Source organism: Lampetra fluviatilis, chromosome 12, assembly GCF_964198595.1.
Source record: "Lampetra fluviatilis chromosome 12, kcLamFluv1.1, whole genome shotgun sequence".
Classification (NCBI taxonomy): domain Eukaryota; kingdom Metazoa; phylum Chordata; class Hyperoartia; order Petromyzontiformes; family Petromyzontidae; genus Lampetra; species Lampetra fluviatilis.
Genome location: NC_136286.1, coordinates 424,147 through 451,605, shown reverse-complemented (window position 1 = coordinate 451,605; position 27,459 = coordinate 424,147). Strand labels below are relative to the sequence as shown.

Sequence of the window (27,459 nt, the reverse complement as noted above, 5' to 3'; positions counted from 1 at the left end):
GCGAGAACCCGGCGCGCGCGGCCGCCTTCGCGCACAGCGGCGGCGAGCGGAACATGGCGACGGCGCGGCCCGCGCTGCTCCGACTGCTGCTGCTGCTGCTGCCCCTGCTGCTCCTGCTGTTGCTGCTCCATTGCGCGGCGGGGCTCTCGGAAAGTGCGCAGGCCGGTTCGGGGCCCTGGGCCCTCGGAGACGTAGTGGTGGACGGCAGGCCGCGCTTCGTGGGCGTGCGGCTGGAGGACAAGGGCCAGGGCGCCTATGTGCAGGACGGCATCATCAAGGTGCAGGAGCGGAGCCGCGCGCGGCTGCGTCTCTTCGTCTACCGCAACGGCAGCGGCGACGGCGACGGGGGAGGCGGCGGTGGGGAGCCGTGGCCGCCGCCCGCAGAATGGCTGGCCTTCGCCGACGCCGAGCAGGTGCAGCAAGGCCCGGGGCCCGAGGCATGTCCTCGCAGCTCGGACATCACGTACGTGGGCTATCTCGCGCGCAACGAGTACTCGGTGGTGGTCGAGGTGGACGTGAAATCTCTGCGCAAGAGCGAGACGGAGCGATTGTTCTACCTTTGCACGAAGGGCATCGCCGGCCCCGCGGGGCTGGAGACGGGAGACAACTGGGTGGCGCACATGGGAAACGACAGTCGCATCGCCATGGTGGAGGAGAGGACGTCCATGCTGCCGCGCTGGCTGCAGATCCTGTTCATCGGCGTGCTGCTCTGCCTGTCGGGGATGTTCAGCGGCCTCAACCTGGGCCTCATGGCGCTCGATCCGATGGAGCTGCGCATCGTGCAGAACTGCGGCACGGCCAAGGAGAAGGCTTACGCCAAGAAGATCGAGCCCATCCGCCGACAGGGAAACTACCTGCTCTGCTCGCTGCTCCTGGGCAACGTGCTGGTGAACACGACGCTCACCATCCTCCTGGACGACCTCATCGGCTCCGGGGTGGTGGCCGTCATCGCGTCCACCGTGGGCATCGTCATCTTCGGCGAGATCGTGCCGCAGGCGCTCTGCTCCCGCCACGGCCTGGCCGTGGGCGCCAACACCATCGTGCTCACCAAGCTCTTCATGATCCTCACCTTCCCCGCGTCCTTCCCCATCAGCAAGCTGCTGGACGTGGTGCTGGGCCAGGAGATAGGCACCGTCTACAACCGCGAGAAGCTCCTGGAGATGCTGAGAGTCACGGACCCCTACAACGACCTGGTGAAGGAGGAGCTGAACATCATCCAGGGCGCCCTGGAGTTGCGCGTCAAGACCGTGGAGGACGTGATGACGCCGCTCAAAGACTGCTTCATGCTGAGCGCCGACGCCGTGCTCGACTTCGGCACCATGTCCGAGATCATGCAGAGCGGCTACACGCGCATCCCCGTGTACGAGGACGAGCTGAGCAACGTGGTGGACCTGCTCTTCGTCAAGGACCTCGCCTTCGTCGACCCCGACGACTGCACCCCGCTCAAGACCATCACCAAGTTCTACAACCACCCGCTGCATTTCGTCTTCAACGACACCAAGCTGGACGCCATGCTGGAGGAGTTCAAGAAAGGTGAGGTCACCACCACCACCACCCCCCGCCTCCTCCTCCCCCTGGTCTGCATTGTGTTGTCTCCAACCTCCCCACCTAGGCAGGCATGGCTTAATTTTTAACCGGGTCTGTCCAGATCGGCGACAAAAATATTTCCCCACCACCGGCATACCACATCCAGTATACATGTCGCCATGCGTCGCCATGCGCAGTGGCGCTTAGCAAGGTGCCTTCAGTCTATTGAAGATTAAAGACGTCATGGCGAGAGCTGTTGATGTCACTTTTTTCACCATCGTCTATTGGCGACTGCAAAAAAAATCGGTGAGAATTAATCCCCTTGCCCTTAGGTGCCTGGGGTGGGCTTTCTCCCCCCCCCTCTTCCCCACCGCCTTCCTCCCGTGAGCCTGGACCCCTCATGTTTTTGAACCCCCCCCTGTGTTAATGTCCCCCCCACCACCCCCGGTCTGTGTGTGAGTGCCCCCCGCCGCACTCGGGGCCTATTTCACCACAACCCACCGCAGTGCGTTTAGCAACATCTCTGAAGACGCGGAGAAGACGTGGGGGTTCCACGCCCCCCCCCCCTTGTGTGTGCGCTCACTCGCAGTGCTGGGTATGGATGAGTACCAGGTGTGGCTGTGGGTACAGGTGTGGCTGTGGGTACAGGTGTGGCTGTGGGTACAGGTGTGGCTGTGGGTACAGGTGTGGCTGTGGGTACAGGTGTGGCTGTGGGTACAGGTGTAGTCACAGGCACGGCCGTGTCGAAGTTTTACTGAAGTGGACGCCAGCTGTTGCCCTGCAAGGCGGCTCTCTCGTTAAAATTGTATCGAAGGAGCGTTAATGAATGACGTCGTTGAATAGAGCAAACATTGCATTGTATTAATGGAGCGGACTGTTAACGCACACGGGAGTCTTAATGAACGGGAGTAGTAACGAAGTGAGTCGGGGGGTGGGTAATAACGGGTTGGATGTGGTCTCTGTGGTGTGGATATGTGGTGGTGGGAGACGGGTGGTCTGTCCGAGGGGTTGTGCCGAGGTCTGCTCGGCCCCTGTGACGGGACTGACCCCCCACCGCGGCGACAACGACGACGACGCTGTTTAGGGGATGACGACGACGACGCTGTGCGGCAGCAACCGCTGCCATGTTGACGGCGTTGATGCGACGCATATTTAAATAATGAATGCCGTGGCTGCTCCCGTATTCGGGACCCGCGATGGGGATTTTACAGCTTGGGCGTGTTTGTGTTTGGTGAATGTTTACCCAGGATATAAAGTTACACCTTACTAATATTGCAACACAATGTTCTGGAAAATTACACGAAAGGGTTGCTCATTAATAACCGTATCGTAATTGCCTCTTAACGATTAGATAGCCATTAAAATTGCGTGTCTGCAATATTTGTGACCTCTCGACCTGTGGGGGGCGTCGTTATTGGGCGCACGTGCCAGCTTGCTTGTTTGTCCCTGTGCTGGCACTGTGCCACCTACTCCCACGGAGCCGGCCCCAAGGGTGGGTTGTTTGAGCCACAGTAGGGGTCAACCAGCAAGCAGATGGTAGCTGCCTTGCACGATCCTCGTCTGGTGAGCCCTCAACACAGCGCTGTGGTGACAGCGGGTGAGGAGGGGAGCGAGATCTTGTTAAAGCGCCGGGAGTGACTCCGGTCCTCATTCTTCATTTGACAGACGTTCTCATTCATCCAGTGTTTGCTGAAAATATGCCACTGACCCCCCCCCCATCACCAACCGTGGGACAAATTATTGAAGCGATGTCATTTCGGTGACCAACGTTTCATAGGACTTGAAATGCTCCTTAATCACTCTGGGTGGCGGCTGGAGATGATGACCGCGCTTACATTGTGCAGTGGGCAAGTGAGCGTCGGGCGAACCTGAGGAATCTGCAGCGGCATGAGCCTCCCGCTGGCGAGCAGCGTGCGGGTGGCTCGGCGTGCGACTTGCTGGGACCCTTCCTGTTGTTGCTCCCGGTTCAGATACCCACTTCCCAGCGATAACAAAATCCCACCGAAAAACGGCCGTGTGAATGCGTGTCAGTGCCTGGGAAGAAAATAGACAAATAATTCGGACAAATCAATTATTTTTAAACAGGAACCTTGATTTTGACAGGTGGTGATATCACTTTGCAATGTTACAAAAACATGCCCCGTCTTGTTGAATGTTTGCCTAAGTGGCATTCCCAAGCTCTGTTAGTCGTTAGTAGTTTCCTCTGTCACGTATTCCTGGGCCATTGTTACCTTGTTCAGCGAAGGTGAGAGAAGAGTCGGGATTCCAGTAATTAATTCAATTTGGTTGTCCCAGAGAAGGTGGTCCAATGGCCCAGAGCAGATATTTCACTTAGCAATAACTACCTGGGTGGAGAAATTTGTTTTTGAAAAATCTACCCTCGTTATGATGGTAATATTTAAATGTGGCAACCATTTTAAAGGTATCACGCTAATTAGCCGTTATTGGCCTCCTAAATAATTCGGTAGCATTAATGTTTATCGACATTTGGTGCTGCCAATTTCTGCACTGGCCCACGGGCTGCAGAACACTAAAGTGAGGACCTTCTGGGTGGGCCTTGTACGCTTGTGGAAATATACTGACCCTTGTGTACATGCACAAGGTTGGCAGAAAGGTTTTAAATCAAAAATTAATTGATCGATTAGTCATGTATTTGGATCTGCAAAACATTTACTGTGAAATTGCTGAATCTGGAGAAAATATTAAATGTATGCACCAGTGAGTCGAAAGAGTAATTTTCCAAATTATTTTCATTAATTATTCATTAAAGATCCTCACTTAATCATGTGCTGTTTTTGTGACAGTGTTCAGTGAAAAGTGGAAATCGGTGTTTCATTAACAGCGTCCTTCTTGACAACGCGCCAATGATGTGTATATATATGGATCATTGTAACAGGTTAGGTATGTAAACCTTATGTAAGAGGCAGGGGAGATGGGGGCTGGACTGCCGTGCGGTGCGAGTCTCCATGTCAGGAGTTCTCCTGACTCAGACTCCTGTGACTAACTCGAGGCCTGGGCTGGGAGACCTCCTCCCTACTTAGTGTGGCGCAGTGGATACACAATAACCGCCTGGGTTTGATTACTGACTCTTTTGACTTACTGTGCGCAGTTCGTATGTTCTCCCCCTGTTCTGCATAGGTTTCCTCTGGTTTCCATCCATGGCTAAAAAAACACGCACACAATGTAACTGGTTGTTGGCTAAAGATTCCAATGCTGAAAATTTTACCTGCAAATCACTCAGTTGGGATTACACACGGCAGCAACATCATCCCCTTTTGCGGAAACTTGGCAGGACCCTCCTGAAAGAGTCTTGAGACCAAGGAAGTCCTCCTTTGGGTAAACAAGTGTAATAATTAATAATAATATTTCCGCAGGCATCCACGGTGCCCATTCGCTCCATTTCACAACTTTTGGAGCGCGGCGTCCACTCTGTGTATCACAGCCATAGAGACGTTTGCTGCCGGTTACTATGTCAATGCGTGTCCTGTTGCCGATGCCCAGACTTTTAAAGGAAGACGCAGCCCAAAGAACCAAACAGCTCGTGTAGTTGCACACCTAGGCATTGCATCAGACAGCCACAGGGGAAGAACTTTTGAAAGTAAATAAAACTGTATTGATATATTAAGGAAAGTAGATGGACCTGGACAGGACACATCGCAAGGCAGGATGGTGGTCTGGATAGGACAGGTGACAGAAGGGCAGACTAAGACTGAATGCAAGAGGAGAATTGTCATGGAGATGGAGCGATGAGATGAGTTTGTATGCAGGAGTGAGATGGATGGTAGCAGCATTGGGGGACTGTGAGGGATGGCAATGGCGTGGGGAATCCTTGATCCAGCAGTGGATATATTGGCTGATGATAATGAATAATTTGCTTCTCCTTGTCAATCCACTGCTGGATGAAGGCCTCTCTGGCTTATCAGTCATGGGGTGGGTTGGTTGATCCTACTTCCACGCTGGCCAGTGCTGTTGGTAAATGGACACTAGTTATGCCCACCTCTGGTAATTTCACTGAACCGTCATTTTTGTATGATGTCGGTACAGTCGACTTTTTCTTATCGTTAAGCTTGTTTACACAGGATAACCTCACGGAGTCTCAAGTCTCATTCGGGAGGATCCTGCTAAGTTTTTGGTCATGGCGAGACTATTTGTTTTCCAGGAAAGTAATTTGTGGTAGAATATTTTTTTTGCATATTTGGACTATGACACTGGCATACAATGGCTTACAACTCTTCGAATTATATTACGGGATCTTTAATGTTCACTGAAGCAGACAGCAGGTAGTATTTGTATGTTTAATAAACTCGCAGCATTAACTGGTGTGGCCTGACGGGATTCATACCGCAAACCTTCGCAACAAGTGGCGGACACTTTACCACTGGGTGACGTCGCCGCCCCTGATTTGGATCGTTTGTGCTGTGCGGTGGCGTACACGGGTTGAACCCGTGACCGTGGTTGCCTTTTGAGCGAGGCATTGAACGCCACAGGTTCCAGATGTGCCCCGATAGGGTAGGCCGGCCGAACTGTGTGGCGGGAATTGCAACACGCGCGTGGGACGACGGCGTGTTTTGTTTTCCCAAGCTCGAGGCTTTTCCCGAGGTAACCTTGCTTTGGACCGGGTGCCAGGGCCACAGTATCACAGAGCCGACTTAAGTCAAAGAATGCCAAAAATGCAAGCGAGACTAAAACAGTCTGGGAAGGAAATGTCATAAGGAAGCCGTGTCTGCGTTGTTTATTGTGGTAAATTTAAACGTAATGAACCACATTTAGCTTCGCTACCCATGGGACGAGCAGGAAATGATGGTGGAGCTGTTAATGCGTGTGGCGCGGGCTTGTTGCTCTATTCGGCTGATATTCCTGCCCAAGCAATTATTAGCAGAGCCGCTTGTTTTCTCGTCGGTGGTGAGCGGAGATGGTGCCTTGGCCACTTTCCCTGTGCCGAGGAGCAACTCCATCCCATCCAATTAGATGTCGAGAGGGATTAGGTTGTTCTCCTGGCACCTGCAAAGTGTCCGGGTTTGGGCTCTTTAGGGAAGGTAAAAGCCAGCGGGACTGATACGAGCGGCATCTTCGTTAGCATTTGGCTCGGAAGCAAGTCATTCCAGTGCTGGCCTGTGCAGTCATTCAGGGCTCCCGATTCCTTATTTCTTTCTCAAAGTAAGAACTTTGCACTGCTCGCATCACTTCTGGGCCCATTTGGCTCTTGTGCTACCATTTTGTAGAGCTGGGAGAGCTGCCTGCTGCCACCGGGAGCGTGGCGCTTGTTGAGTGGCAGGGTGGTCACACAATGTGGGAGGCACAGCTGCTCGCCTCTATTAAATTTAACCTCGATCGTCGCCCCATTCGTCTCTACAGTCCTGTGATGATGCCCTCCCCGCGGGGCCCACGCGTGGCACCTGCGTTAGTCACGCGGACATTGATGTGTGCTGCTGGGCCGCTCTATGATTTACCCCCCCCCACCTCCTTAGCACATTCTGTTCAGGTACCTTGCTGCTGAACTTTGACCTGGGTGCTTAAAATAACATTGTGGGCATGCGGTGCCTGGTGGTCTACCAGGGCCGCTTCATGACCGGTGGTACATTTTGAGAGAGAGTCCAAACCCAAAATGTTCTCTAGAATTGTCAATGAAAACATGGCTCCCTGACGGTGCACGCTGCCACCACCACCGAGGTGGGTAGGAAATGTTGTCATGTTTGCGTTCGCGGTTGGTCGTGGCTGCGGCACAGTATCACGCCGCTGCAAGCGTGCTGCCAAGTGCCTCGCGGTGTGTACATAAAATAAAACCTTCAAATACGCCTCGGGAACCTTGGCAGACTCCCCACTGTACAGTGTTAAAATGCTTTCTAACGTGACAAGCCAGGGCACGCAGTCAATATAAAAAATACAACAGGCACTGTGCGGTGAGGTGAGAGCAGTGTGTTATTGAAGTGCCGGGTGGTAAAGAGTGCGTTCTCATGAGTCCCAAGTCCGTGCTGCTGTCATGCAGAACTCGTAACGGGACAGTTTAAGAGGCGTTAAACATCGCCGACCTGACCCGTGAATTAGTGGGGAGGGAGGGTGTTTTGTTTATTTACATAGTTGTTTATTTTCATTCGGCTCTGTTACAAAAGTGAAATCTGCACAGAGCTGTGGTCAGCGCCAGTGCGGGGCCTCGCGGTGATGAGGAGGGGAGCTCGAGCGCGCCCGCTCACCCTCAGGTGCGTGTCGCATGTTTGAGGCCGGATAAGATCGCTGTGTAAGCACCGCTTAATCTACGCTCGCAGCCCACAAGCGCAGCCACTGTTTAGCATAACTCGCTTGCAGGCCGCTCCGCAGTTACAGTGGCGGCACGGGGAGGTGGGGGGGGAAGCGGTGGGAAGAAAAAGTGAGATACGTATCATGTTCAGCTTCTCTTCCACCCGACGTGCCATTCTCTGTGTTGCGTCGTTGCTGTGTAAATTTGTTTTCCCCTTTTGCATGTGCTTAACCGGAACCTGCTGCTTAACCGGAACCTTGCGCTACCTTTGTTCAGGGACGAGATGGCGCTGCTGGCGGTGTTTGTTTGCGCACAGTGCAACTAGTCAGTGCCAACCCCTAGGTCTTGAGGGACGTCACCCCACGAATGCCACCACCAGCAGCAGCAGCGCAGCAGCAGCATGATCAGCGCTGTCCCTTGTGTCACGTCTCAGGACACACCTCGTGGGACCCAATTAAGTGGCGTTTTGTTGCTTGGCAACACCCAACTCCGTTAGGTGCCACATCCGGCCAGTGCCGTACGCACGTATGTTGAACTTTTTTCGCACCATACCTAGCCAATCATGCTCATCGGAGGTGGGGAGGAAGGGTAACAGACCAAACACAAAAAACAGTTCTAATTAAATGAGTTTTCAATCTAGAAGCACATCACTCAAGCAGCTAACTAATATGCCGATGGTTATTACACCAATTCAGATTTTTTATATAATTAATCACATGAGGTTGGCTGTCACCACTGCTTGCCAGCTGCAAAACATGATTCCCGCATGGGGATTATTTGTTTTGACCTCGCACAATTGTGACAGATGACCGACCTTTATAAATTTGTGGCCCAGATGACTCTCTTTTTCCGTGAAGGGTCTTTTTCCACATCAGCTGGCAGCTTGGGGTAGGCCCAGGCAAATGCGCCCCACAGATACGGCTCTTTAATGACCTCCCATTAAAGCTGGAAAGGCTGCGGTGGCGCCCAGGCCGCGCAGCTGCGGTTGTGGTGAGCGCGTGGGAGCTTCGCGCTGCCCGTTATAACAGCCGCCGCCGCTGTTGTGCTCTTACTCACTGTCTGGGGCTTAGAGACGCACTCGTGATTACTTCTTGCGGTCCGGCATCTTCTTATCATCATTCTCATATATTTGGTTGGGCCAGAGGTGGACGGAGCAAATTTTTCTCTTGCATTTAGCGCCAACCTCCTTAACTTGCTGGGGTTAATCCGTAAACGGGTTATTGGGGGGGAGGGGTTGAGGGGTGGGATCCGGCTGCGCACCCTCGGGAGAGAGGGGCGATGTGAACTTACTTGTGCACCCAACGAGAATGGGGTTGGAGTTTTCCACTCTGCACTGAGCCCCCCCCCCCGCACGCTCATTAGCACGCCTGATATTCGGAAAATCTTGCAGGGGATGGAAAAAGTGGCCATGGTATGCAGCGGTTAGAACGGTGGCACGTACGGCTCACCCCGGGAACTTTCTTTGGATGGAGTGGGGTGGGGAGACGCGTAGCATCTGCTTGGTTTGATCTTGGCCATGTTGTGCGATGTTACCTGTGATGAGCTTTACTTGGGTCCAAATCCCCCCCCTCCCCGGTTGATTACCTGGCTATGTCGATCCTTCCTTACATTTGCCATCATAAACTGACTTACTTTCTCCTCACTTTTGCTGCCATGTACACGCAAAAAACACGTTCCGTTTTCAGGCAAGTCTCACCTGGCCATCGTCCAACGAGTGAATAATGAGGGGGAAGGCGACCCCTTCTACGAGGTGCTGGGCATTGTTACCTTGGAGGACGTTATCGAGGAGATCATCAAATCCGAAATCCTGGATGAAACCGACATGTACAGTGAGTCGCAGCACCTGCTGGAATCACCCTGCCTCCCCTCCTGCCTCCCTCCCTCCCCTCCTCCCTTCCTCCCTGCCCCTCCCTACTTCTGCTGCCCCCCACAACACTGATCACCATCGCCCTGACCATACAAGTATTGCTTTTAACATCCACAAAACATTCTCAAGTAATTAAGTTGTGCGCATCCAACATTGTTATCCATTACGTAACCAAAACAATTCACCAAATAAAAATAGACTAGACATGAATGACTTGCTGGTCGAAAAATAGGCGGGTACCAGAAAAAGCATAACACAGAGGCGCTAGGCCACAAGAAACCAGTTTAACTCGAAATAATGTTCACCTCCACCCTGCCGCTCCACCCTTCGCTGTGCCCTGCAGCTGACAACAAGTCCAAGAAGAAGGTTCTGCACAGAGAGCGCAAACAGGACTACTCTGCGTTCAAACCGTCGGAAAGCCAAACGAAGATTAAGATTTCTCCTCAGCTGCTGCTCGCCACTCACCGCTTCCTTGCTGCAGGTGCGTCAGGGCCTGGACGGGGGGGCCCATGAGGCCACTTGGGATCTTCGCTTCGCCGATTAAAGATTTAATCTAATGCGGAGTGGCGCAAGTTATCTGTGAACTTGTTTTTTTCTACTTATGTTGCAGCTACCGCACACCTAGGCTGCGTGTCCAAGGCTGTCCATTGATAGCAGTTCATAGCGTCGTTGGGGAGGAGATTTTCAAGTGACTTTTAGGCGTGGTGCATGGAGACCATTTTGTTGTTGCTGCCACCCTTTTGGTACAAATTACTGCAATGACATCGCTAGGGTGGTGTCCCCGAAATTCGCTTTAAATTGGGATTCTTTTCTTTCAAAACTGAAGGTTCAGCCTCGTTGCCAGCTAGGACCCTCAGCCTGGGATCTTGTCTACAAGATAAGAACATTTAGTGGCTAAAAAACAACATTGCAGTTTGTTAACAACAAATGGTATTCTAATCCGAAACTGTTTAGAATGGGTAAACGGCTTCGATAGTGAAGGCCACGAATGCATAGGTCATTGGGTACTGGCCCCGTCGCCGCCACTACCCCAGCCTCCATGTTGACCCCATCCTCTCTGCCATCCGTCCGTCTGCCCCAGAGCTTGAGCCTTTCAAGCCGGCGCAGGTATCGGAGAAAATCCTCCTGCGGCTTCTCAAGCATCCGAACGTGTTTCAGGAGATCAAGTTTGACGAGAAGAACCGCAAGGCTCCAGAACACTACCTCTATCAGCACAACAAGCCAGTCGACTACTTCATTCTGGTGCTGCAGGTACTGCCCCTCGTCACTTCCTCAAACCTAGGAGCCGGAGACTCCTCCCTGCCCCCCCCCCCACCTCGGGTAATGAAACCAGTGGTGTACTGTAGGGTGCTGTGTCTGGTGGAGTGAAAGCTGCTGTTGCCCATTTCCTGACATTAATGGAAAGAATTGCAGCTGTGTCATTGGTAATGATTGAAAAACGTCCATGTTAAAGGCAGGAATGAGCAGAAGGCTTTGTTATCGGGCGTTAATGTCAGGAGTTTGGCGTGAGGTCATGTTAGTGGAGTGTGGGCTAGGAAGCCTAATCTTTGAGCATTATACTTCGAAAGCCTTTGAAACGCTACCTAAGCCAGCCATACAGAGAGAATGCGCCCACAATGGAGCGTGGCGGGGCCTGACGTTACTGAAAATCGCTTGTCAAATTTGGAATTTTGTGCAATTGAGGGCCCCGTTGCAGTGGCGCCAACCTCCAATGCAGACTTTGACGCGCGCGTGTGCGCCGCTGTCTTGGTGCATCCTGCTGCGCACGTGACTTTCCTGCTCGTTACAGCTGACCTCCGATGGTGATTTCCCACGTTACACATTCTGTGGTGCTGGCTGACATGCGCAGAGCCTCAATGTGCAGCATTGTTTTCTGATAGAGGTTCCATTTTACTTGACACAGACGGATCGACACCATCAGATTAGCACGTCCAGCAGCACAATTTGTCAACGCAAAAATGAAGATATTTAACTCGAGACATTCGTTAGTGACTTGGCAGACGAACTGTAGTGGTTCGTAACTTAACATCTTCTTGGAGTTTAAAGAATCTCCACTGTTAATAACATTTTTGCTTTTCAAGTTTAAGTTAAGTTTGTCTCACCTGGTGAGAACTCAAGAGACCAGGATGGCCTCATTTGCAGAAATGACAAATGCAACGGCATAAAACAAGTACTAAGATTAAGCAAATCATAATTATAACAAAAACAACTTTCAGAGAAGCAATCGAAAAACGGTGCACACGCATGAATCAATAATAAATTAAATGAATTTCCTGTTTCAAGAAAGTTTGCTTGGAGGAATTTCTTTTAAAAAGCATGTAAAGTAAGTTTCAGAAACCATTAGCTTCAATTTCAGGCAATTATTGCACAGGTATTTAGCAAACGGATATATGTGGTGAACTTTTGAGTGTGTGTGTAAGGGCGCGTGTGTCTCTGGACAAAGTAAGCGGTAGGGTAGCAGTTAGCGCGCTGCGCTATCAACTCGGAGATCTGAGTTAGATTCGTGCTCAAATGAGTACTTGGTGCCATGTGTAAACATCGCTACTGAGGAGACAAAGGCGACGGGGTGTGGTGCTGGCCACCGACCCCCTCGTGTCCCGTGCCGGCCTTCATCGGTGCTCGCTTACAGCACTTGCCCCAACAGTCTGTTAAGGCTATATGGGGGATCTTTGTCTTTGTCTCTCAACAAAGGGCAAAGTGGAGGTGGAGGTCGGCAAGGAAGGAATGAAGTTCGAGAGCGGGGCCTTCTCATATTTTGGGATCCCCATCCTCACCTCATCTCCGCCTACAGGTACGTGCCCCCCCCCCCTGGCTGCAGCGCTCGCTCACCATGACACAGAAGCAGGAGGGGTCTGCAGATCTTCACTCATGAGGGCGGCCGCCCACACCCCCGCGACGCAGCAGGGCGTGCACGGCACCTCCATCGGTTACTCACAGATGGAGGTGCCGCTGTGGAGGAAGCGTAATGCTGTGGCCCTTAAGCGTTAAGCTGCCATCATCTTTGATAAGAACAACAAAAAAACGAGTTCTAACAGATTCATTCATCGTCTTCTTCGTGTGTGGCGGGGAAGAAGAATGCATGAAAAAAGGCACATTAGGTAGACTGATGGCAGCTTAATGCTTACAGGCCAGAGCTTCACATGTCTTGCTCTGTGGCTCACGAGTTGAGATGCCACTGAACGCATCCATTGATATGTTGGTAATAGTCTTGCTTAGCTATGTCAAACTTGGATATGAACGGTATGATGTGAAAGTAATTTGAGATGGTGTTTAAGTGCCCTCGTCCGTAGAATAGCAGTGCGAGGATGTAGACCAGAACAACGGTCCTTTGGTTTAGCCATCGGCTATTAAAGGTGACAAGCGGAGTTAACTCTCTGTTGGCCCTGGGTTTGGCTTTTTGCCGTTTTGGGCATTCAGCAGACAACACTCACTCGTGTCGGAGACATCAACTGAACACGTGTGTTCAGGGCTCCTGTACTAGCAGGCGGCTGGCTGCCTGTGTGGGGCTGTCGCCAACTTGCCTTGCCTTGCTTCGTGCCTCATTAATTCTCCTCCTGCGCTACCTCCTTGTCTGCCTGCACTCTGTAGCGGCGCCCCCGGGGCGGTCACTGCAGTCTGGTGACCCCGACGCCATTTCATTCCCACTGCCACCGTTTGGAAAGTGCCGGCCCGTGCACCGCGCGGCGTACACACGCGCGCGTGGGTGAGGCTGGGCAGCGTGCACGCTGTACTCTGTACGCCTCGCGCCAGCCCTTGGCCGGCGCATACGTACGCGGTGCACGATTGCGCTCTCTCCACACGGTCCAGCCTTATTCACGGGCCGGTGATTTGTCGCACTTTTGTTTTTTGTGTGTTCTTTCCATTATGATGTTTTTAAAGTATAATGGTCACCATAACCACCGGCTCTCGGAGAAGCTGGGTGGGCTCTGCTGATACCAATGGCCTAAAAACCAAACTTTTATTTGATTCCCTACACTGAGACATGGGCATTGATTGTCCTCTACCGAGCGTGTTATTGTCCGCTTGAGCGATCATATTTTTCGTATGGCGTTTGGTGCAGATCCGTCCATCGTGACTCGTTAGCCGACACGGCAGCCAACGTACCCCGACGACCTGCTGTCGTTCAGCATGGTGCCCTGAGCTAGGAGCCACCGCAAGGCCTCCCCACACAATGCACAATATTTTATTTGCACAATACCAGATCCAAAACTATGATTACACTGCATTCGGCCCAAATAAAACAATGATTGTCTAAAGAGTTGAACTTCATGAGGATCCAAGGATAGAAATGTCACTGTAGGAAGTGTGCTTTCTTGTGTCACTAGTTATTTATAGCTGAAAAAAATCTCCGGGAGATTTAACTTTTTAATATCAAACAGCTTTTGGTGGAAACATGCCCAGGTGCGAGGGCCACCGTCAAGGTCATGAGTGCTTTCTGCCGGGACGGAAGTGCTGAACGGAGCTGTGGCTCTGCTGCCTGTGAACAAGCGCTATCCAGACCACGTTAATCAGAGCCACCCAGTTCTGAGCACCTGTTCCATTGGTCGTGCAGTATTCTCTTTCAGAGCTGTTGTTTTAGTTCAGGAAAGCGCGCATGGTTGAAGTCTCAATGTTTAGCCGTCTGTCCTCTGACCGAAGGGACTTTCCTTGGCACTCGGCACAGGCTTAGGTAGTCTCTCTTGTCCGGTCATCCCCTGGTATTTGCCTCTATACCATTTAAAGGGGCGGGTCCGCGGCCAGTCGTTTGTCCAGCCGTGCCAGGTGAGGGTCCTGAGCAGACGAGTCTGGGCTACCACAAGCTCGCAGTCCTACTATTGAAGGCACTTTCATTTGTGGAGATAACTTTACCTTGTGACACACACAAAACAAGTACTGTGCATAACTTGTTGGTGCTGGTAATTGTTGTGGAAATGTCAATGTATTGACGTTTCCACTGCGATAACGGAGCGCCGCGATGTAGCGTTGACTTGTACCGGTGTTCTGCCTAGCGCTGTCTTGTACGAGTCTTCTGCCCATTGCTGTCCATGCCAAACGCTGTGCTCAAAGTCGTCTTGTACCAGTGTTGTGCCCCACGCATCTCTTGCCACCGCTGTGCTTCGTCCTGTCTCGTGTCAGTGTCGTGTTGTTTCCGGCAGACCGTCTGCGCCCCTGTTGTACCAAAATTGTCGTACGTTGCTCATGCCTTTATCCTGCTTACGGTGAGAGCGCGTCGCCACCCCGATGCGTGTGTCTGGCCGACAGGTTTAGAGATGCTGAGGTTGAGGAAATGGTCATCGGGGACCTTCTGGTGTACGTATGCCACTGATGTTGCATTGCTCACAACTGGTTTCACTAAAAGAAGGAGTTGCCGTTTAAAAAGTTTGTCCTCACCCCCAGAACTGCATTAATACTCACCGTTTGTATAACCTTTGAGAGGCTTGCCTCGCGCTGGTGATGCCGACCCTTGTGCCCGGGTGCTGGCGCGGGGCGCCTGTGCCGCGTGAGGCTGCCCGCACGGCGCCTGTGCCGCGTGAGGCTGCCCGCACGTTCTACCGCCGCCCGTTTGTAGAACGAGGATCCCCGTTCATGCCGCTCGAGCTCGCGGCGCTTTCTGCCGAATTGAAACTAGTGGTGGGGGCTGGGCGCTCGCGAGTGCGGCCCCAGGCTGCGGATGCGCTGCCTGGCGTCGCGGCATGAGGAGTCGCCAGCCTACAGCACCGGGCGGCCCCTGAGCTTTGGCCGTGCGTGTCCCTTGGGCTGGCCGGTGTGCAATGCATGACCGGACTGACTCACTCGAGGATTACATAATATTGAGCCCACGCGTTTGCATGCGATCACCGGCGTGCGTTCCTTGTGATTAAACCGTGTGCATTAACTGTGCCGTTGCCGCATTGGGAATTTTGCACCACAAAGGGAAGCTGTCTGCTAAGTATGAGCAGCTTTTAAACAGCTGCACGCAGCGTCCAGCGTCCATCGGGGATTGACGCTGCACTGGCAGTCACACCCTCGCAGCAAGAGGGCAGCAGCGGTGTCGCGTCTGTTCTTTCGCCCCGCTGGGCGAGGTGCAGCCCGGCCAGCACGGTTTCCCAGTGTGCCCGTGGGCTTCTTGTCGCCCCGGTGATGGTGCAGCCTCGCCCGAGTGCAACCCCTCCAGCGGAGCTGGAGCCGCATCCACCCAGAGGGAGGAAGGGTGTCAGGCGGACGGTTGCGTGGAGCACGCTTTGAGTGTCGCTGGGCCTGGAAGCCGTGCTCTCGGTTAGGTTGCAGCACCACCACGGTGGAGCCTATTGGGGGGTGTCCCTAACGTGGCGGTGGCCACAGAGCATCATGGTAAAGGAGGGGAGAGCAAGGTGCCGACGGATAACGCGTGGCTTGTGGTCGAGATGGCTTTTTGCAGAGCAGCCTTTGGGTCTGAGAGACCCAGTCAAGTCCGTTGGTGTGCCTTGTTTAACCGAGAGGTGAAACTCATCGAAACTTGTGAAACATCTTGGCCTCTTTTGCAAGGGTGACCTGGATTACATCAAGACATAATATACAATTTATTTAAATTTAACAAATTTAGACTTCATTTCGAATAATATAATAAAATGTAAATAAGGCTTGAATAAACAACGTGCATTGCAATACAAAAAATCCAATATATAACAATATTTATAATATGTACACGTGGGTATTTCTTTTAGTACAAATCGTAGTAGGAGAACGAGTGTGGCGGGGTTTGACGTGAGGGCCACTGCAGCACCAAGGTGGTGGTGGTGATGACGGGGACCGGCTTTTCTGCCGTTGTGCAGCTTGGATAAGGAATGAAAAGCCCCAAAGCCACATTACAGGTCCGCATGCGGTAAGAGTCTGTTAAACCCGGAAGTGAGCTTTTAACACAATAAGATGATCGCCGTTCATTGAGACGCACGTTCCCCCATGCTTCCACTTCACCAAGGCTGTGCGCTGGGTTCGCGAGTCCTACGCCTGCACCTGCCGTCTACCGCTGACGCGTCGCCGCATTGTGAGAGCCTTCAGTGCGATCACTGTGCCCTCTTTCTGCTGGGCGCTCACGGACACCATTAATATGAGCAGCTAACACTGGTCCCGTGCTGCCGGTCCGTCAGAGCCAAAGCTGGCGCTGAAAACACCTCGTGCCAACAATGGTGTCGTGATGGAGATCTCTGGTGTCCGGTAATGGAGCCGTTTGTCCTTGGCTCTCACGGCTGCTTGTGCTGGGACTGGCGCTGCGGTTGAGTCTGTGCCTATGCGATGCGGAACGTGTGGCTGTAATGATCCTGTGTACCCTGCATCTTTTCCCCCTCTTCCCCGGAATCCCGGAACTCCCTTCACCCCCCCCCCCCCGCTCCTCCAATCCTGGTCCACGTCACGGCCACCCTCATAGTGCCCTACTCGCTCTCCCGAACCCTGGTCCTCAGCCGGGCCGAGTCGCTTGCCGGCTCCCCAGGTAATGCGACGCGCACCTCGTGTACCCCACACACCCCCCTCTACCCACGTGCCCCCCTGTGCCCCCCCCACACCCAGCGCCGCTTGCAGCTGCATGTCCCCATCCATTGGGTTCCCATTCGTACTTGAGGTCCACACGCCTGCATTGTTCCATGAGCTCCGTGCTGTTATTAACCAGTCTCTCTCGACGACGCGACCTTCTCTGCTGCTTTTCTACCCCCCCCTCCCAAAACCTCCCGAGCACATAGCTCACCGTGCGCCGAGTTTGTCACAACGCAGGCGAGGGGCACGCGGGCCGCGGTACGCAGGCCGCGTCTCGATTAGGGCGCCCGTGGCGGCGCGTCGTGTCGAGAGGGTCGCGTTGTGGCGCGTTTCCGTTGCGCTTGCATGCGTGTTCATCCCACCCACGGTGTGTCGGCGCATCGTACTTGCGTTGCGCAAATTCAAGTGGGTGTGTTTTTAATACATTTCTTTTGCTGGCTGTTTGTGCTTTGCATTTTGTGTTCTGTGTCTCTCTGGCTGCGAAGTAGTGGAACAATGTGGAGGTCAGTACCCGGAAATTTAACGTCCCTTTCCCCCACCCCGCTGACCTGTTATGCAGTCACCAACGCCTGCATGGCTGCCAGTGCCCCCCACCCCCCCCTCCACAAGTGTCTCCTCTGTCCATGCCACCCTGTCCGCTGTACAAACCCGCACGCTGTCGATCCGTCGAATTTTTTTTTTAGCGGTGCTCGTCCAAGGGTCCCCAGGCTGAGCCGTCGGGGCCACTGGTCTGAGCAGTTGCTCACAGCGCATATTGGATGGGTGCACTGCTGGATGATTGAAGTCCAAGGCGGTCGGGGGTTGTGCACTGCTAGCCAGGAGTCGTGCCTTCTTGACTCCTGCACCTGTGAATTGCCTTCCTCTAATGGCGCCAATTACCCCTGTAAAAATACTTTCATGATTGATGGCTTCCTCTCAGTTCTCAGTAGTAGAACTGGCAATCCCGACCCGTACGCAGGGAACACAGCTCGTTGTGCCAGTGCCCGTCCCACAGTTAACCCCCTTCACTCGGCCACACGCCGGCAGAAAACTCCATTATTATCGTTTTTGTCGCAATGCGTTTTCTCGGCAGTGAATCCATCACCATCGCACAGCTTGGCCCTGAACCGCTCGGACTCCCTGAACCGCACGGAGCCGACGGGCGGCAGCAACAACCAACTCAACATCCCGCTGCTGCAGCCCTACGTGCCCGACTATTGTGTGCACGCCGTCACCGACCTGCAGTACGTGAAGGTGAGGCCACTGCGACGCTCGTGCATACGACGGCAATGCTGTTGTTGCCCCGCGGTTGCCGTCCCCCCACCTCATTCACTTGTGTGCCGGGAGGTGACCCGAGTGTGCGTGCGCACGTCACCCGCAGATCACGCGGCAGCAGTACTGGAACGCGATGGCGGCCTCCAAGCTGGACAGCTCTCCCCACTCCCCGGACACGGCGGACGGCAGCCCGCCAACGTCCGCGCGCGAGCTGTCCAACTCTGTGCACAACGAGACGGCCCACCTGCTCAACGAGCACAACTGTGTGGCGCGTAAGTCAGCGCAGGGCTCCTACACCGAGAGCTCAATATAGGAGAGCTGCGCTGCAGAGACTTTCCCTAACGTGGAGAGAGGGGAGAGAGGAGGGGGAGAGTGTAACCTTAACGAATCGCAGCGGTAATGATAATTTAAAAAACAAAAACGACACATATTTAAGAGACTTTCCCCCCCCCCCCACGCCTGCCACCCACCGACCCAGCACGTGCATGCAGCACTGAGCTAATCGGGAAGTTTTAACGAGCGAAGAACAGCAGGACTGACGATTTCAGCGCCGCTGAGCGGCACGCCGCGGCCCGCTTGCTTTGTCTTTGACTGCTGCCCCGTGTGGTCGTCGTTCCCCTTCTCCGCCTGCTCACCGCCGCCGCCGCCTGGTGATTCGGAAAGGCAGCCGTCGCACACGCGCTCTCTCGTGCCACCGCCAACATCGAAACCATGCATCGCTGCTGATTGTACCGGCTTGTGAGTCTCCTTGCCTGAGCCAAAAAACGTGTTTATACCAAAGATACGCTATTACGGTGACAGAATTTAAATGGGACGTCTATGCAGTAAGTTATATTGGAAAAACATAACACCCGACCGACCTCACGGTTCAAAATTACGTTTCAACCCACGGACGGCACGTGTGTCTGTCCGTACGGGTGCATTTTACGTACCGTAACGTGTAACTCGTACGTGTACACGCACGGCTGTAAAACGTGTGCGGCGTCGAGCTGCCATGTGACTGGCTGCAGGCAACAGAGAGTGTGAAGGGCTGCTTGTTTGTTTGTTGGGAGCAGTAACGAACACAGGCGGTCGGGGCTTGCTCGCCCGAGTGCTCTTTACGGCTTGTCCTCGTTTTTAATTGACTAACATTTTAAGCTGTTGTGTTGGACACAGAGTTGGCATGCCGGAATTGTGAATGTACCCTAACGAGCTTAAGAGAAAAATGAATGTAAGTTGACCTGGGGTGAGCTCGCCGTGTGTGGTTCGGCCCTCCAGTTAAGGCATTGTGCAATTTCATTTTTTTCCGCCAAGTTTGTGAACGTGCTCCGCAAACCGGCTACGTAAGTGAGCATTTGGCGTGGACGTGTCGGTGCGCCAGCCGCTAGTTGCTGCGCGCTGGGAAGAGTAACGGGGGGGGGGAAGGGGGTTGGGTGGTGGTGGCTGTGCGCTCCGCAGGCCGCTCAGGAGCTGTGCTCCGGCCTGCGTCAGCCAGGTTGCCAGGCCGCGTGCCATACGGCACTGCGTGCCAGCGCTGCTAGGGGTTGTGACGATGGGAGGGGGGGCGGGGAGCGGGGGGGGCAGTGTGGCGACGCCGTCCCGGTGACTCGTTTCGCCCAGTAGTTGGAAGTTGCTGATGAGTGCTTAAATCTCAAACGCGGGGCGATGAGAAACAAAGTGTCAGGCGTCGTGGTATTGGACAAAGGCTTCCGAGATGTTTCACACTCACGAGCGTTGTAGTGGAAGGCAGCGTAATACCAGCTGCTCGCGTAGGAATGCAAATTGTCTTAGACGTCCCCCCCGAGAAGGACTTTAGCTGAAATTGGCTGCGTAGAAGTAGAGTTTTTTTTTTTTCCATGTTCATTTATTTATTGTTTGTTTGGGGGGAGAGGCAGGGCAGAGTTTAATATAAGCAGTGATTTTTAATGAAGCAATGGTGGGGTGGGTGTGTAAGGCCAGGGGGCGAGGTTTTTCTGTCTGCTAACGTGGGGGGCTTTGCCCCCTTGCTGTGTATTTACCCGACCTACAGTGTGGTAGTTATAAATATTTTTGCGCAAAATCTTGTACCTAATTGTACCTAAGCATAATAACGTTTTATCAGATTACCTGATGTCTGTAAATAGTTAATTCTCGTCAGAAATAGCCACAGAATGGAGCATATGTTCATTTAATGTTATGTATTTAAAGTTTAAACTATTGGGTTGTTTTTCCACGTCTGATGTGAATGCATAAGGGTGACTAGCAGGTTAATGGCACCGCGCGTAGAGTAACGTGTACTAAATCCATTGCTTTGTATATGCTGTAATAAACACGTACCATTTTGGTTAACTGGTGCACCGTGTGTCCCTGTCGCGCGGCCATGCTCGCTCGGGGTGATGGCGCCGCAATGCACCCCGTCCGCTCCATCCTCCTCATCGCTGCCGCCTTCGTCGTCACTGTCGCTGTCCGCGTGGCGTAGAGAGGCGCCGCTCGGTGCGGTGTCGCACCGGCTGCAGTTTTTGTCAGTTTGGCAGTGCCTTTAAATTCGAGGTGTTTATTGGACAGTCACTTTTTTTAAAAACGAGTGAAATAATCCCCAGAAGAAAGTTCATCTCCGAAATTCCTATAAAATAAATGTAATATTTGCTCAACGTAATTTCTAACTTTAACGTCGGGCATGGGGTTTGCGTGCGCGCCGGCCCGCCCGCCCTAAATCAGGTCAGGGTGCAGGTTGGGTAACGCTTGCCCTGACGGCTAAATGTCTAACTCAAACGTGATTTATTGATGAACCTGCACACATGTTGACTACTAACCCCCCCGCATCTTCCCTGCAGTGACGCTTGGCGGCGTCGCTGCACTCGGCACGTGAGTGTCCGGTGCACGGCAGCGTTGTTGAGAGGCATGGGTGTGCAACTCCCATCTCCACTCCACTTCTTACCTTCCCCGATTTGAGATGCAATCGCTGACAGCGTCTAAAGTAGATGTTCCATACTCCCGGTTCTCCTCTCTCCTCACCTCCCCCTCTCATCACCGACCCCTGTCTTCTCGTCTTTCTCCCTTTCCTCACAACGCAACTGCTCACCTGACCCTCACTGCTCACTCACTGCTCGATCCCTTATCCCCTCACTCTCCTTGTTTGCATCTGTCTCCCTCTCCTCACCTGTCCTCGCGTGTGTGTGGCCACCGCCTTGTGAGGATGTGTGTGCGCGCGCGCGTGTGTGTGTGCGCGCGTGTGTGTGTGTGTGTGTACATTTCCTGTCTTGCAGAAGGTAAACAGGCCAGCCCCGACGGCCACACTGATGTGTTGATCGCCATTCCTGAAGCGTTCAACAGAAAGGGTACCCATGATGCAGCACTGAACGTGTGCGTGCGTGTGTAATGTGTGTGCATGATTGTGTTTCTAAGTGGGGTTCAGTAGTGCAGTAGTTGGTGCACTGTGCATAGACCTTGCGATTTGTGTTCACTTTCTGCTCGCGGCCAACATCAGTAATGAATCGGCCATGGGTCTTCTGCGGCGTGTGTAAACATCAGCACTGGAGAGACAGACGGCCGGGCGTGGTTCCGGCCGCTCCACCCCCTGAGTGTGCCGTGCCGGCCTTCATCGGTGCTCATTAACAGCACGTGCCCCAAAAGCCTAAAAAGGCTATTTGGGGCATCTGTCTTTGTTTCGAAATGTGTGTGTGAGAGAGAATTACAGCATATATGTAAACTGTAATTACCCTGCTGAAGGAAATTATTAAACGAGTAGCATTGTGTTTCACAGGCGGTTGCGTAAATAGGTGTGCCGTTAATGTCCATTAGGGTTCTGTGCAAATTGCATATACTGGAGCTAAAGCTGCTCGAAGATAATTCATTGAAAAGCAATGGTCTGTTTTCACCAAATAAAAAATAAATAGCATTTAGCCCCATAAGCCCATAGGCCTTTTGGGCCAATGTTTTCCAGCAGAATATTTTTATTCGGGTGCTCTGGCCAAGTTTTTGCTCGCTGAGTTTCATCGGCAGATCATGACTCATTATAATGAGATTTAGAGTTTATGAGACTCATAAGTTGAAACCAGGATAAGTTTACTATTTTAGCAACTGCTGCTGGAAAACGTGGGTTGAAAAGGCCTGTAGGCTGATGCAGAAAGTGTAATTTGGATTTTACTCTGGTGAAGCTGACCACAGTCGATGATTGCATTGCCCCCCCACACACAATCCACCGTGACGGTGCGTAGCAAACTCTGTACAATGCTGATAGCAATGTCCCAGGATGAAGCCTGAAGCCTGGGGATGGGTCCACTGCTTCAATTAAAATAAATTGCTTGGACCTAATTGGAGCCTTGGGCGTCCCACTGGTCCGAAAAGGGTCACGGTGGTGGGATTTTAACTCTCTCGCCTAGTATACAGGAGTGTGTGGGTTCGATCCTGACCCTGACGCCTGCATATTTGGAGTTTGCATGTTCTCCCCGTGGTCATGTGGATTTTTCTCCCGGTCCTACAGTTTTTCCCTCTACATTTAGATTCAACATGGTTTTAGAGTATTTGGCTGCTATAAATTTCCACACGATAAGCCACTTGAGCTCTTCTGAAAAAAATAGCTATATAGCTCAGTGGGCCTTACCTGGTAAAACATTTTTTTAAAATTAGTTTGTTGTTTTAGAGACGCAATGAGTCACAAAAGCTCCACATCGGTTCTAGGCCAAGTAGGCACAGTGACGGACCCCTCTTCACAGTGACCGTTTAAATATAGTTTAAGATTTAAATGGTAAAGTAAAAATCATGAGGAATTCCTCTACCCTCAATCCATTGAAGCCAAGCAGAGGATGAGGGTTCAAGCCAAAGCGCCGTGGGTCAAGGCTCGGTGCTTTAAACCTGTGGTGACGTAAGAATCTAAATGAGAAGTGCCGCGCTTAACGGTGCTGACGGCGCAGAGGCACAGGGAAGCACCGAGGCGGAGACGCCAAACTTGTCACCAACGCAGTTGTGTGGACAACAAGATCTCGGCTGTGTGAGGACCACCATGACCTTGCTCAAGCATTCGTGCCACATCACATCCCTCTGGCAGTGAAGTAGCCATAGCCACAATAGAATACATTTTACTGTGAAGGTGGCAGTGGACGCCACGTGCGGCTTGGCGCAACGCAGAGCGGTGCTGTATGGTCCACAGACGGCGTTGGCAGAGGGGCCGCTGAGAGTGGCGGCGGCGGTGACGGCGGCAGCGGTCGGGATGGTAGTGTGGTGCGGAGTGGAGGCCGGGCCGGGGCAGTGGCGGACACAGAAAAGTCTCCCTTGGACGAGGACGGCCACGAGTCGATGGGGAAGAAGCTGATGCGCCATCTGAGTGAGTCGCCTACGCCCCGGTCTTATTTTCTCCCCTCCCCCCCTCCCGCTTGGCTAAGAGCACGCAAGGAGTTTGCTTCAAATTCTTCGAGGTGTAAAATAGCTCGTGTACAAGACCATCATTTAACGAATTCTATTTTTTTCCTGGTTACCTCCACAATGTGCCAGAGACGTTGAAAAGCGAAATTTCCATTCAGACCTTGAAGAACCTGGAGTGCAGGGTCACATTATGTTCAACAACGACCCCAGAAAAAAACGGCGCAGAACCGCTTCTGCAATCTTTCCAATGGGCTTATTTACCACCAGCTAGGGGGGCACACTTCTTACCTGCAAAAAGAGGCTTTGATGCATGGGGATTTTTTTTTATTATTCGTCCTGAGATCAGCGGTTCCCAATCTGTGCGGTGCTCTGCAAGGCCCTGGCAAGTGTCCATGGAACCGTGAAGGTGCAGTTTTTGTTCACAAGACACCGTATTCTGCATATTGCACGGCTATTTAGAGTTTATTCCCAACTTGTCAAGTGACTGCTGATTGCTGCCATTGTTGAGTGACATCATTCAGTATGCAATTTCTGCGTGGTGATCTGTGGGTCCAGAAATAGAGAACTGCTGCCTTAAAGCATAAATATACAAAAATGTGTCAACCAACTTTGACAGCTTACCAAGTCATTTGGTAAACGGGTTGATAAAAGGACCTCGTCACGTTGCAGAGCCCGCATGGTTAACAGGTGTTTTGATTTAAACTTACCATCTCGGCAGTGCCAACTCAGGTCCGGCAATGGTTATATAGCCCTGACAGAAATAATCGCTTGATATCAGCTGCTGGACATTTCTTGTGGCAGGGCTATATCGTGGCTTTTTAGGTGAGTGGCTCTGAAGGATGTCGCGGTGGCTGTTTCTACGGTGTGTGCAGGTGGCAGGAGGAGTAAGAAGAGCCGCGAGCGGGAGGAGTGGCTCCAATCCGAGGCGTTTTAGGCTGCCGCCCGTCACCACTCGCCGCTCCCAGAGCGGTCCCGAGTGTGGCGCGTCGCTCGGCTTGGTCACTTCTACAGAGGCCGCTCCGCTGCATGGGAGTCATCACAGCAGAGGGAGAGAATCTGTATGCAGCGTGAAACTCAGTGGTGCCACCCTCTGATTAAGGGACATTGCGAACAATCACTCGCTTATTGTTAATTGCGGATAATTCTCATTCTGATTGGAAATGGAAAGAACCGACGAGTGCACACGTACAGACGCACACTCTTACACAGTTGCACATTACCACGCACGCAGTCAACCACGTCTAAACTGGTGCCAGTGCAGCTTAAGTGGGTGATGGTGTAGCTCAGTGATTCCCGTATGGTTGCTGTAGCTGGCTCTTGGTAGCTATAATTGTTGGTTGCTATGTGTATCCTGCATTACTGCACAAGATTGACATAACAAGGCTGGCCTACATAATTGTATATGCTTCAGCTCTTGGGGTCAAATTAAAATAAATGAATGTAAAATCATTGGCAGAGTGCATGTGTACAAAACAGAATTCCCTTTAATGCAAGCAGCCACCCGCACGCTCCTAGAGTTGGGAAAACTTGAGAGGACAGAAGAGATAGTGAGGCTTTATCGGCTTTGGTGAACTTGGTGTGTGTGTGTAGCTATACACGCGTATACACAGTAGCACACACAGTGCATTTACTGCTGGTGTACATATAGGATATATTCTTTACCTTAACGTAGTACGTTTGTGTATATAATGCATGTGTGCACATATACACTTAGCGCGTGTATGTGTGGGGAGGTCAAATGACACACACAACGGCAATATTGTGGACGTTCGCCATTTGAAGAATATTTGGTTTTTATCACCGGTGGCCGCAAGGGCTGAGGTGTGGGGGGGCTGTGGCGGGGGGGAAGGATGGACGCGTCGGTGCCGCGCCGCCCTCGGCTTGCCAGATGTTTTGCCTTTTTTAAAAATTATCGCTCCACGCTGTAGAAATCTTCAACCAAAATTATTACATTTGTCACCCGTGTTTTTAAAACGTTTAAGCGGATGCTGTGAGTGAGTTTGTCAGGTTCCCGTTGAACACGCTCGCCTGCGCCGGAGCCGCCACAGCCCAGGCGGCCGTTCGGGAGCGCGGCAGTTTGTGTGCGGCGTGGAGCTCTGCGCGTCTTGAGGATGGTGAACCCTGAAACCCGGTGCCTTGCCTGGACCGGTCTTCACGTTGTTTCCAAGTGGAGCCCAGTGGGCATGCTGGATCACGGCCACGCCTGCCGAGTATCGCTGGGAGCATTCGCTCGTCGTCACCGAGACGGTTAACGGGGATTTGCCACCCCCTGCGAGATCCCTGGGAGTCGGCTGGGGTTGGGGGGGGGGCTCTAGGCACGTGCAGGGCTCCACTTTCTGTGCGTGTTTGTTTTGGGGCTTGGCATTGCCAGCCTCAGGTTTTTGTGCCATGGCAAAGGCAGCTGCTGTGTAATGTTAAACTGGCAGCCTGGGCCGGGCGGTCGAGAGTTGCTACCATGTGCAGCTAAGCACACAAGGCCGGACCGTCATGGTGCTAGACTTTGACATGTCCTTATATCCAGTCCAAACGCCTTAATTGTGTTGACTTTGCAAATCGCAATACACGTGTGTGTGTATATATGTGCACTGTATGTGTACTTATGCATGTGCATGTGTTTTGCATGTACATGTTGCACATGGAATCATTCTCTTGATGGTACATTTCCATTGATCATACGGGCCCTGTGCAGGAGACAGTGCCGCAGATTTATATTCGTAACCCTTATTTAAGGATCAATATTTAAAAACGTTGCGGTCTTATGCAATCTTGTACTTCAGTCTATTTGGGAAATGTGCGCAGTCTTCGGATGTCCGGCTGGTCCGACTGAACGCCGTGTGGGCCGATGCCAGGGACCTGTCTGTGTGATAATCCACCAAGGCCGACCGCAGTCGACTCAGGAACCCCCCTCTCAATCCTCACATCCCTGCTCGCGGACTCGGCCCCACGCCCCATACCAGAGGGCTCCTATGGGAACAGATTGGCGAGTGCGGGTCCGCTCCAGCAATATGATTGTGTGACGCTGCTTCACGGGAGCCCTAAATAGTGTTCTGTCGTGTATAGGAGGCCCTTAAAACGTAACGTGGCATTGTCACAGTTGGGCCGCTGTCTACACACAAGTGTCGTTATGTTGTGGGGTGTCTCAGCGCAACAAGACTGTACAGTGTTATCTTGTGTCTGGAGTGCCATGAAGTATTATGTCATGTGTCCGGGTTCCTAAACACAACACGGTGATGGCAAATACACCACCACCGAGTGATGTGATGACGATTTATTTACACATCTCGTCAAACCACCTGCCGTGTCAACTTTCCGTGGTGATCGTGGGGGGGTTGTTTCATTAGACTTCACCATGATGGCCATTGCGAGTTGAAGTGATGGGGCGCCCAAGACCAGTTCAGATATCACTCGCCACCTGATGTTAGCCATGGCTGGCAATTCAACTCGGGTCACTAGATTCAGTGCAGTGGTGTGAACCAGTGCTGCATTGTGCCACGTGTGGTGTATGGGTCAACGGACGTGATGCCATGCTGTTTTTGTGTCACGCTCATCTCAACGGAATAAAGAGTAACATCTGAAGCACTTGTTCGTTGCTTTGGGGAGAAGTTTTTTGCCGAGCGTGGGCGAGACGGGGAGATGCTGAGTGTTTAAACTTGCACGTTCACAGCCAGTGGCGTCACACGTGAAGCGGTCTTTGCATACACGAATTAAGTTTTTTTTGTGTCCCTTGTTCAAATAACTCACGGCTGATGTGGCGCCTGTAAACCTGAGGCACAGCTGCAGGTAAATATAC

The 27,459-nt window shown here is 52.5% G+C and overlaps 1 protein-coding gene across 5 annotated transcripts; it reads left to right on the top strand.

The window, feature by feature from the left end:
- LOC144935000 (metal transporter CNNM2-like) lies at window positions 1-27,242 on the top strand. 5 transcript variants are annotated; one of them, XM_078861277.1, is made up of 12 exons: window positions 3-1,533; window positions 9,448-9,591; window positions 9,973-10,110; window positions 10,711-10,880; window positions 12,321-12,420; window positions 16,993-17,055; window positions 17,585-17,599; window positions 18,169-18,329; window positions 18,457-18,622; window positions 21,575-21,646; window positions 23,458-23,631; window positions 24,542-27,242. In XM_078861277.1, exons 1-12 carry the CDS (start codon window positions 54-56, stop codon window positions 24,601-24,603), a joined length of 2,745 nt encoding a protein of 914 aa, XP_078717403.1. In that variant the 5' UTR covers window positions 3-53; the 3' UTR covers window positions 24,604-27,242. The 5 variants fall into 5 exon arrangements, with proteins under 5 accessions (XP_078717406.1, XP_078717403.1, XP_078717401.1 ...); XM_078861275.1 differs by having other exon boundaries at window positions 17,582-17,599; XM_078861278.1 differs by lacking the exon at window positions 17,585-17,599.
- The last annotated feature ends 217 nt before the right edge of the window (window positions 27,243-27,459 follow it).